This window comes from Tiliqua scincoides, chromosome 5, assembly GCF_035046505.1.
Source record: "Tiliqua scincoides isolate rTilSci1 chromosome 5, rTilSci1.hap2, whole genome shotgun sequence".
Taxonomy (NCBI): domain Eukaryota; kingdom Metazoa; phylum Chordata; class Lepidosauria; order Squamata; family Scincidae; genus Tiliqua; species Tiliqua scincoides.
The window spans coordinates 66,476,352-66,488,710 of record NC_089825.1 but is presented as its reverse complement, the minus strand read 5'-3'; the positions used below and the strand labels follow the sequence as shown (position 1 = coordinate 66,488,710).

The 12,359-nt window shown below is 45.9% G+C and overlaps 1 protein-coding gene across 1 annotated transcript in view; it reads right to left on the bottom strand.

Moving 5' to 3' along the window:
• Window positions 1–7,924: 7,924 nt before the first annotated feature.
• The window catches only part of ABCA13 (ATP binding cassette subfamily A member 13), a 256,616-nt gene continuing 252,181 nt past the window's right edge, over window positions 7,925–12,359 (bottom strand). The window contains exon 55 of the mRNA XM_066629193.1: window positions 7,925–8,014. Coding sequence (XP_066485290.1) covers window positions 7,925–8,014 — 90 coding nt within the window. The remainder of the gene's footprint in view (window positions 8,015–12,359) is intronic.

Here is a 12,359-nt window from a genome sequence, read left to right as displayed (position 1 = left end):
ACATAACCCCCTTTAGACCCTGCCAGGAAGACCAGACCTCAGATGACAGGACCTCAGGTCATGCACACTTAGGACCTGAACATTAGCAATAGCACTATGGTGAAAGGCCACTTAAGCATACAAAGGGAGCACTTCACGCAAACAGCCTGCTGCCCTCAAAATATTCATGACAAGATACACTTGGCCTCTCAAAATTATTACTGCAGGGACTCTACCCCAGGAGGAATCCACACACACACATACCCAAGCAAAACCTCCACCACTACCCCCAAAAGGTGTCAAAATATCCCACTAGTAAGGAACAGAGGGGAGGGTATCCACTGCTACAACATATTGAGGCTATATATCTACCTCATGCTTCTACCCACTGTCTTGCCACAGCTCCTCCCCACTGGGCCTCGTGCCCGCTTAAGTCTGATTAGTTTCCCTTGTTTAACTCACCAGTGCAGCAAGCAAAAGTCAGAGTCAGGTCCCAGTCCACAGATTCCAAGCAAGTCAATTCGATCAATGAGAGATGCCAAATCAGAGTCCAGAGCCAATAAGCCAAGTCACAGTCCAAGGTCAGATTCCAGGTCCGGTCCATGCAACATACACTCCTTCTATAACCCACACCAAACTCTCCCTTCAGCAGGTGCTTTTATGCCTGAGAGCCTTATTGCCTTCAGTGGCTGCAGCTGTGCAGCACACCCTTTGCTGAAAGCCCAGGCCTTAATAGTTAAAGGGGCCACTGCAGACACCACATTCTACCTCCTCGCCAGATCTTCTGCAATGCCAATACACCCACCCATACCCAGACCTTCTGGAGCTGTCAGAAGTGTCCTTGCTATCAACTGTGTTGCAGTGGTGCAGCTACAGGGGGGCTGCACAATGAGTACTGCAGGCGCTGAAACACACCATGTAAGCAGCCCCTCCCATTCTCCATCACAACAGTTCCAGGCAGTGAGGGCAATGTGCAGGCACTTGCTGAACCAGATGGTGTCTCCTGCTGATGTTACTGTCACCACCTGAATGGCTCTGATGGCAAGTGGGTGGGGCCACTGAGTTGCAGCGCCTGCAGTACTTGCCATGCTGCCCCCCCTAGCTACACCACTGCTGTGTTAATTATCCCTTCCTTTTTCTTAGGTATATATCCACACCATCTCCCTCCTCAAACTTGGGCTGTGCTCCCAGCCAAAAAAGCTCCATCATCAGCTCATACTGGCCCTAAAAGGTTTTCTTCCTGAACTTGGTCCCTCCCCCTCCAGCCTAAGTCATTCACCTGTTTCCCATAAAGGTCCCTGCCATCCACGAGCAGCTCCTCCCTTCCTGCCGCATTTGGCATTCCTCTGCTTCCCAGACTATCATCTCTTGTTGGTGCCATGCCCACTTATGCAATCATGCTTAATGCCAGGCAACACCACTCAAGTCAAACCTGCTGGCCCATTCCAATTATAAACCATCCAGCACTGCATCATGGACTATTCTACTATAGATCCATATACCCAAAAGGACAATAGGCACACTGCTTTTTCCCTGTTTCCATTGAATAAATGTCTGTATGTAACCTCCTGCTTGTATCAGCATTTTGTGCGCAACCTTCTTCATGTTGAAGCCCCATTCCAATGCAAAGTATAATTCTCACCTTCTGTTGGTATCTGTCAAGACAGCCCCCTGTCACATCTGCATTAGGAGACTGTATTTGCATCTTGGTTGTGAGATATTCCTTGTCCATCTGCATTTTAGCTGTTACCACTGAGGCCCTTTAGGCAACATCCTCTGTCTAGCTGCATTTTGATTAGAAGTGTTACCCTTGATTGTGCACCAGGAACAGGCATATCAACACCCAATCTGATTGAATTTACCTACCAGGCTACACATTTATGCACCAATACAGAAGGCCTTAGAACCTCTTTCTTGCCACATAACTAGAGGTGTTTGAAAATGTATTTATTTTACTCAGAAATAAGCCCATTGTGTTCAGTAAGACATAGGTTGTAATCCTGTCTTACTCACCGAAAGCAAACACCTCTACCCATAACAAAATTAGCTTGCTCATCTTAAGATCTGCATGTAGCAGCAACTCCAAAACTCCTTAAATATTGGAGGATTTTGACCAGCATGCAAACTGATGTTGACCTCCAGGTGAGTTGCATCAAGGCAGAGTTACCACAAGCTGCTCAGAACCCCCTGGTCTTTGTAAGGCTCTCTGGAATCAGGTAGCCATAATCAAACTTTGAAACATTCATTGCAACTTTCCTCTATTCCACTTTCTCACACCTCAAGCTTGGGGTTGGGAATAAAGGTGTAGGGATGTACTGAACCTCCTTCCCTGGAAATCATTCCCATGTTCCATTCCTATCCATCAATTACAAGGGCACACGTGATCACATCATAACCTAACATTTCACACAAACATACCTGTTAGGGTTTATAGACTGCATTATTGAATCTGTTCCATTGCAATTATATGTTTCTTTATCTCTTGTAACCCTTGCCTGCCTCTTGAATTGATTCTGGCTGATGCTGGTATTTGCACTTTGCCCAAAGATTCTTAAGTTTGACTGGCTGCGTCTTCAGGGAAGGAAAAGGCTAGACAGAGTTTGATTGCCCCAATCCTCCTGAAGCTCACCTTGAGCTCTTTAACTACCCAAATAAATAATTTGAGCACCAGTGGTAACACAATCACTGTGCTGCTTTTTCTCAGGGGCTGGAGGAGAGTGTTGGCTTGGTAGTGGATACCCATTGGTAGCAGTTGCTGCTGACTCTTTCCATCCAGGGACTGCCTGGGTGACATTTGTCCAGCTGCTGCTGCTTCTTGGACCTGCACCTGCCACTGCCCCCTGTTTGGTTCACTCTGGCAATTTTCCCTGGTTACCAATGTTGGGGCTGGGTGGGTTATGATGACTCTTGAACATCTGGCCATTATGATGCTGTTCCTTCTTACTCCGTGATGTCATAACTAGACCTATCCCCTGAATCTGCCCACCTACCAGATCACTGCCTTGGAAGATGATGATCTGGTTAAGCGTTGAGAGCAGAGCTTCATTTGGGTCAGGGCTTAGCCCTGGAATTTGTTTTCAGAACCTGAGCTGAACCCTGGGGTACGAGTATAAATGATTAGGTATGGTGTTTGAGCATCTGCAAAGTTCCTTTCCTTGATCACCAAAGAACTGCAGCCTACTTTGAATTAAAGAGCAGTTGTTCCAGAGCTGATTGCACCTTCGCTTTTAGAAAAAAAAGAAATTACTGCCTCAGCTAAGGAGTGACTCCAAGTCTCTGGCAGTATCCAAAGATGATAGAGCCTACAGGACTGAACAAGCAAGTGAAAGGGACTTCAATTCACCCACTGCCCTACCCTCCCTACAGCAAAGAGGTAATCCTTCTTTATTAATATCATCTCTTGGCTTCCCATTCCAAGAGCAGGTTGTTGGCATCCTTCAGTCTTGGAAGACTATGGTGTCACGCTCTGAATGGTGGTTCTGGAACAGAGTGTCCTCTCCAGTGCATGAAGCCTGGGTAGAGCCGGTATGGAGGATAGGCTGTTACCCATGCAGCAAATCCCCCCCTCCATGTCGCTGAAATGGTCCAATGGAAAGGCAGAGGCCAATACGGTTGGTTCCAGCGGCGTCGCAGGAGTTGCCAGAACATGACTGTGTTCACCCGTGAACTGCCTCAGGGACTCCGGCTCCGGATTTTGCCTCGAGGTTGACTCCTGGAGCCTTTTCCATAACTGGATGTAGCCACAAGGCAGTGGAGGTTTGGGATCAGAGTTTTCCTTCTCTCAGATGAGCTGCCTTCCCAGGCTGACACGTCCCATCTACCCGGTGGCTGTTTAGTCGCCTCTTACGACAAGTACAGCCAAACTGAGGGCCTATTCTTATCCCCAGCCCCCAGGGGAAAAGAGCAGGTACGTAGTTGCAAAGTGGCCAAGGGGGAACTTCTACACCGGGAGCAGTGAGGTTGTTGGCAAGAACACCCAGATGCTGCCTTTGAAATTTTGTCAAAAGGACCATGGTTGAGAAGAGAGGTCAAGCTCAGCAGGGGGCAAACTGAGAAATGTGTCAGTCAAGAAATGTGTATAGTCTTCCTGACTTAGGATGACTACCTTGGGCCATGTTGCTATTCAAACCCATACTGAGGTGTAACAAAGAAGCACACGAAAGAACCTTGGTGCACCACCAACCAGAACATGGGCAGGATTCCAGTTTCTGTGTATGCCAGACTGGTGGCACATTGAGTTCAATAGAGCTAAGGGAAGTTACACACAACCATCATACCATACATTCCACCACTCATCTGTACCTAGTATGTGATCATTGTCTGCTTGGGCTCTTAGGGCCCAATCCTATCCAACTTTCCAGTGCTGGTGCAGCTGCAATTCAGCTCCTAGGCGAGGGAACAAATATTCCCTTACCTTGTGGAGGCCTCCATAACTACTCTCCTACCACAGGATGCAGCACACACACCATTGGCGTGGCTACACCAGGGCTGGAAAGTTGGTTAGGATTTGGCCTTTAGACATAGTTTGTTTTTTCCCCTCTGGATTGCACAAATGGTATAAAGTCATTTGAAAATACTTCATTTCTGTTAACATAAGAAAATGATTGTAACTTTTGTACAAACCTTTCCCAACTTTCATCTGTAGCAACAATTCACACATGTAATACTGGCAATTGTTAAGGCATCTCCTCTTATAATGGCTCACAGTGAGGCACTCAAATACTTTTAGCTTTGTTTTACTTTGTTTTAGCTCAGCGTTTCCCAAACTGTGGGTCGTGACCCAATTTCTGGTGGGTCACGTGCCAACTTATCCCAAAATGGCAGACAACCTGGAAGTTACTTCCAGATTGTGTGCCCCTGTCCCGCAACACTGGCTGCATTGTGCTACATTTCCCAAAATCTGTGTCACACTGACATAGCGCAACACACACTTTGGGGAAATGCGACATGATGCGGCCAATGTTTCAGAAAGTGCATGCGTGTGAACTGGGAGCAAATTCTGGGTTCTCTGCTATTAGAGATTGCAAAATCCTGGCCTTGGCAGACCCGGATCCACCACAGACAATGCAGTGAGTCGCCAAGGTAAGTAATTTAGGAACCCCTGTTTAGCTCATGAAAAAATTCCAAGAGAAAACTCAAAAGGGAAGGTAGTTTGTTTTATCCTCTCAAATGTCACATTTTCTAGCAATGCTGAGTTGTTTGTGGGGTTCAGAAATTCATTGCTTCCGCATATTAAATTTATGAGCTAACCTTTTCTGTTCAAACTTTTGAAATAAAAAATGTTTAGTTTTTAATTTAGTCAAAAAGACAGACTAGCTTTGAGGTAATTTTGAAGCAGAACTACTCAGAGACTAGGATAACTTCAAAAGGGCCCAGTATGAGGAAAGTCAATTAGATTTTGACCTTCTTCAGCCATAAAGAAGTAGGAAGGAAAAGTTATCTGATACTCCTTTGAATTAAACTAGGTCCCCAAAGACAAATATGAAGGTGAATCAATACAGAAGAAAAGAACACAACTATATTTCACTATTAATGATCTTGGATCAATTTTTACCCATCCTCTATATACTGAATGAATATTTCATGCTCTTCACCGAAATAGTAAAGATTTATGTCTTAAGTTATCCCAGTGTTTCTCAAGACTTTTTCAGCAATGTTTCCCATTTCATCACCACCAACTATATTTGTTCCACAGCCAGGCCTGTGGAAATCCTTCCATGCAGTTTTTTATTCAGTTAAAGAAAAGTCTATGCTGCTTTTTGCCCCATTTAAGGGGCCATCAAGGCAGCTTACAAAAATTAAAAATTGAGGCCTAAAGATGTACACCTTCAGAGGTGAGCAGGGCTTTTCGCGAGGAGAGAATTGTTGTGTGCATGTAGCCCATGCTGAAGGCACGGCTCTATGGACTGAGGTACTAATCCAATGTTGATATTAAAAAAAAAAAAAAAGGACATCTCTAGCTGCCTTCCCCACATCTTGCATCATTAGTGCAAAACAGTAACTCTTACTCTTCAATCAGGATGGGGATGATGAGGTGGTGGGGAAACAGCCTTCTGCACTAAATTGAGAGTGGATCAGTGGAGAGCCTGCCAGAGAACACTGAATTTACCATACTCAAGTCTTGGCTGGTGGGAAAACAAAAGCTTCACCTACCTCAATATCCTAGCTTTTTCAGGTTCCTCCCCTTGTATGTATTCCTTACACTTTGGGGGTGGGGGGGGCAGCTGCTTTTGAAATAGAAGCCTATAGCAACTTCCTAAAAACTTCAGAAGCAAAATCCCTGCCCCATAGACATGCACTTATTGGTGTTTGTGATGCTTAGCAATCTGTCAGACAATACCCTCACCCTTTGGTTACTAGTTTTAAGAACAATTCTGTGAGTAGCAACAACCATGCTTGAATGCGCGCATCTGAGAAGGGATCTGAAAATGCCCACGTGTAAAGGAGAAGGAAATAATTGGAAACCTCTGTCTCAAAATAAGCAATTTGTTTGTTATGGTAATTGTAATATTGTTTTCTCTTGAATTAGATTATCCTGTGACCCCAGTTCTCATCCCAAAGAACTGAAAGTTCTGAGAGTCCCTCACAGAGGTCTGTTTTCACTCTCACTCTAAGTAATCCTATCCCACCCCCATCCCCAAACACAAGCTAACCATGATGATATGAGGTTGGATTAAAAAAAGAGAAAATTTTGGTTTATTAAATGTTAGCTCAGCTTGAGATTTATTAGCCCACTGACACAGCCTTGTCTGATGAATCCAAAATTAGAATACGTTTGCTGGGAAGCATATCGATCCAGAGACTGCAGGTTATATCGTGCCATATATCACTGATCTGAAACCTGTTCTCAGATTTTAAAATTAAAAAAAAACTAATAAGCAAAATACATCTTGATTAAACATCGACTAGCATCCTAAGAGACGCATAGTTCAGGTGGTAGAAGTGAAATAATTGTCAAGCATCACATAGAAAAATGTGTTCAATTTATTTCCTATAACTAGGAATCAGACTAATAAACAATAGCCTGATTTGGAAGAAAATCTTTGCAGAACAGTGCACGCTTTTTTTTTAATTGTCAAATTCATTTCTAGATGAACATACATCTGAACTAATTCATTCAGTCAAAACATTCTCATTTCAACTATTAAGAACAAACATTGCATGATAACAATTCTTGTTGACAATGCCCATTGGGTCATGCCTTTCCTGTCATGTAAAGTCGATGTGTTTTATGACAGACTGCTGTAATCAAATGAAAAATAATCAAACCAAACCTACGATTTGCTATAAAGACTATTCAGATCTTGCTTTTGAGATATGCAACATATAAAAACTAGTGTTGCTTTGGAGAGGCTCTAGCTTTGATTTTTAAGTAAAAAGTGGTAATTTTCAAAAAGCGGTTAGGTATTTTTTCTGAAAAGCACAGATTGTGCAATTATTAACTGTTTAACAAACCCTTTGTGCTACCACTGGCTCACCTGGCTCCTGCTGCTTTGGCAACATGTATTTGACTCATTGCTACTAGTTTCCCATTCCTAGATAAGTCATTCATATGGGTGACTGTACCCAATTAGAGCTCAGTCAGTGATTGGGTTGATGTCTCTGTGCTATGTGCCAATGAGATTTGGCTACTTGGGATATCACTAAGGCCAAGTGAGGGCCATATAAATGTAAAAGAGCAGACCATTTTCATAGAGTACTGAAAAATCACCCAAAAGGGAAAGTTTTTCAGCACTGCCAAAAAAAAAAGGTTAAAAATTGAGAGTCTCTACCCAAAACATACAATTCTCATTCAATAAAGCTCGCATTTTTAAATTCTTTTTTCGTACTAGGAGCTGGTTTCATTGTAATTTTGGGCCCACAAAAACAGCAGCATTTCATTCTCGCAGTTTGCCTTTTATCATCTGCCAGAAACTCTTATTGCTTATAGCATCCTCTCTCAAGCTTACAGTGGCAAATGATGGTGATGACTGGTGCAGGATCCCTGTGTTGAGTATGCAGCCTCCTGCTGTTGGGTAGCAAAGTTAATAAATACCTGTAAGATTTAAAAAAAAAAAATTGTATATAAGGGTGGGGTGCAATTTTGCAGTTTATTTATTTACTACATTTGTATCCTTAGCATCTTCCAAGGGGTTCAGGGCATGGTATAAGTCACTCCCTCACTAACTATCCTCAACAGTCCTGTGAGATAAGTTCAGTTGAGATATAGTGAATTGCCCAAGAGCATCAGGAAGCTTCACGGCTCGGGGGTGGCGGGGTGGATTTGAACCCAGGTCTCCCTAAAGTAGCACCTAATCGAAGGAAGGGAGGAGGATAAAGTGGAAAGCTGGGTTTTCTACTTTGTTTTAAATTAACCCTATACTTAACCCAAGTTAAACTTAATCTAAGTTAGAACATAGCCTAAACAGTTCAGTCAATTGGGACACAGGATCTAGAAAGCAATAAATAATTAAACTCAAATAAAAACTAGCTTGAGGTTACAAAACAGTCCAGCCTAAGAGAACAGAACTAGGAGGGAAAGAACCTAGTAAGGGCCAATTCCCAACTACCCAGGTAGAGTCCATTTTTAGAATTTCAGCATCACCACCTTAGGAGGTGATAAGAGCCCCATTAGGCTAATCCAAGCACTCCATTCAGGAGCCTGCAGAGTAGGTTACGCCCATCAGCAGCCTTTTGTCTTCCTGAGCTTTTGTAAACTCACCTGGGAAGACCAGCCCCCCTTTCAATCAGGAAGGGAGGAGGGAGGAGGAGCCAGCCAGGAGCATAAAGCTAGGCCTGCCATCGCGTGAGGCTCTCTCCAGACGCGTGTGGCCTCTGGGAACCCCAGGTGCCTCTGGGAACTAAGTGCCAAGTAAACTGAGAGTTTAGCATCTGGGCGAGTTCAGCAGCAGGGCGAGGAGGCCAGGGCCCCATGCACTGCCCTTCCTCTTCCCTTGAGAAGAGGGCTGCTAACCAGTGTAGGGTTTTTAAAAGGACCCCTAAATAAAACAACAACAACAACAAAAAAAAAAGCTATGCAGTCAGACAGCCAGCAGCAGGGTGGGGGCTATCCAGTGTTCTGCATCGAGTGCCACATGTATGATTATATGGCTCTGGGGCATAAGTCATGGGTGTGTCCTCGGTGCAAGGAGCTCCAGGGTCTCAGGGAACGCGTCCGCTCCCTTGAAGCCTTGGTGGCCGACCTGGAGAAGCACAGGCAGGCAGAGGAGAACCGTGGGGAGACTTCCGGGGACGATCAGGCTTCGTCCCAACCTCAGGCATGCAGCTCCTCAGCTGCCCGGGTGGGAAGTCTCGGGACGGGAGGACGTCATCCTGGAGAGTAGGGAAACAATCCCCTAGGGGGGACCCCTTCTCCAGGGGATGGGCCCGTATCCGAACGCACTCGGGATACTCCTCGGTGGGAGGGGGGTCGGGGGCTTCTTGTAGTGGGGGATTCAATTATTAGAAACATAGAGAGGGGGGTTTGCGACGGATGTGAGGACCGCATGGTGACTTGCCTGCCTGGTGCGAAGGTTGCGGACATCACTTCTCGTCTAGACAGGCTAGTAGACAGTGCTGGGGGAGAGGTAGCGGCTGTGGTGCATGTCGGCACCAACGACGTGGGCAAGTGTAGCTGGGAGGTCCTGGAGGCCAAATTTAGGCTTTTAGGCAGGAAGCTAAAAGCCAGGACCTCAAAGGTAGCATTCTCTGAAGTGCTACCTGTTCCACGCGCAGGGCCAGCTAGGCAGGCGGAGATCAGGGGTCTCAATGTGTGGATGAGACGGTGGTGTAAGGAGGAGGGGTTTAGATTCGTTAGGCACTGGGGAACGTTTTGGGACAAGCGGGGCCTGTACAAGAGGGACGGGCTCCACTTGAACCAGAATGGAACCAGACTGCTGGCGCATAACATTAAAAAGGTGGCAGAGCAGCTTTTAAACTGATCCCTGGGGGAAGGTCGACAGAAGTCGAGGGGCATCCGGTTCAGGACTCCTCATCCCTATGGGATGAGGATGGGGAGGTTAGAGAACAACAAGACAAAGGCAGAGTAGGAGAAGAAATTGGGAAAGGTAGCTTGATGGGATGCGATAGACGGTTTTGCACAATGAGAGGATGCGGGGACAAAGGAGTGAATAAGCAGCCCATCCTAGGGCATTCCGTGTATAAATGCTTTTATGCGAATGCCCGAAGTCTACGAGCAAAGGTGGGAGAACTGGAATGTCTGGTGACAAGGGAAAACATTGACATAGTGGGCATAATGGAAACCTGGTGGAATGCAGAGAATCAGTGGGATACCGCAATCCCGGGCTATAAACTCTACAGGAGGGACAGGCAGGGGCGTGTTGGAGGTGGGGTGGCCCTTTACGTTAAGGAAGGGATAGAATCCAGCAAAGTAGAGATTGAAGGTGGGTCCGACTCCACTGTAGAATCTCTGTGGGTTAAATTACCAGGCTTGTGCAGCGATGTAATACTGGGGGCGTGCTATCGTCCTCCAGACCAGAAATCGGATGGGGACCTTGAAATGAGGAAACAGATCAGGGAGGTGACAAGGAGGGACAGGGTTGTAATCATGGGGGACTTCAATTATCCTCATATTGACTGGGTCAATTTGTGTTCTGGTCACGATAAGGAAACCGGATTTCTTGACGTGCTAAATGACTGTGGCTTAGAGCAGCTAGTCACGGAGCCCACCAGAGGACAGGTGACTCTGGATTTAATATTGTGCGGTACGCAGGATGTGATTAGAGATGTAAACGTTACTGAGCCATTGGGGAACAGTGAACATGCTGTGATCCGTTTTGACGTGCACGTTGGGGGAAGAATACCAGGCAAATCTCTAACAAAAACCCTTGACTTCTGACGAGCGGACTTCCCCCAAATGAGGAGGCTGGTTAGAAGGAGGTTCAAAGGGAGGGTAAAAAGAGTCCAATCTCTCCAGAGTGCATGGAGGCTGCTTAAAACAACAGTAATAGAGGCCCAGCAGAGGTGTATACCGCAAAGAAAGAAGGGTTCCACTAAATCCAGGAGGGTGCCCGCATGGCCAACCAGCCAAGTTAGAGAGGCTGTGAAGGGCAAGGAAGCTTCCTTCCGTAAATGGAAGTCTTGCCCTAATGAGGAGAATAAAAAGGAACATAAACTGTGACAAAAGAAATGTAAGAAGGTGATACGGGAGGCCAAGCGAGACTATGAGGAACGCATGACCAGCAACATTAAGGGAATAATAAAAGCTTCTTCAAATATGTTAGAAGCAGGAAACCCGCCAGAGAAGCGGTTGGCCCTCTGGATGGTGAGGGAGGGAAAGGGGAGATAAAAGGAGACTTAGAGATGGCAGAGAAATTAAATGAGTTCTTTGCATCTGTCTTCACGGCAGAAGACCTCGGGCAGATACCGCTGCCCGAACGGCCCCTCCTGACCGAGGAGTTAAGTCAGATAGAGGTTAAAAGAGAAGATGTTTCAGACCTCATTGATAAATTAAAGATCAATAAGTCACCGGGCCCTGATGGCATCCACCCAAGAGTTATTAAGGAATTGAAGAATGAAGTTGCAGATCTCTTGACTAAGGTATGCAACTTGTCCCTCAAAACAGCCACGGTGCCAGAAGATTGGAGGATAGCAAATGTCATGCCTATTTTTAAAAAGGGAGAGAGGGGGGACCCGGGAAACTATAGGCCGGTCAGCCTAACATCCATACCGGATAAGATGGTGGAATGCCTCATCAAAGATAGGATCTCAAAACACATAGATGAACAGGACTTGCTGAGGGAGAGTCAGCATGGCTTCTGTAAGGGTAAGTCTTGCCTCACCAACCTTATAGAATTCTTTAAAAAGGTCAACAGGCATGTGGATGCGGGAGAACCCGTGGACATTATATATCTGGACTTTCAGAAGGCGTTCGACACGGTCCCTCACCAAAGGCTACTGAAAAAACTCCACAGTCAGGGAATTAGAGGACAGGTCCTCTCATGGATTGAGAACTGGTTGGAGGCCAGGAAGCAGAGAGTGGGTGTCAATGGGCAATTTTCACAATGGAGAGAGGTGAAAAGCGGTGTGCCTCAAGGATCTGTCCTGGGACCGGTGCTTTTCAACCTCTTCATAAATGACCTGGAGACAGGGTTGAGCAGTGAAGTGGCTAAGTTTGCAGACGACACCAAACTTTTCCGAGTGGTGAAGACCAGAAGTGATTGTGAGGAGCTCCAGAAGGATCTCTCCAGACTGGCAGAATGGGCAGCAAAATGGCAGATGCGCTTCAATGTCAGTAAGTGTAAAGTCATGCACATTGGGGCAAAAAATCAAAACTTTAGATATAGGCTGATGGGTTCTGAGCTGTCAGTGACAGATCAGGAGAGAGATCTTGGGGTGGTGGTGGACAGGTCGATGAAAGTGTCGACCCAATGTGTGGCGGC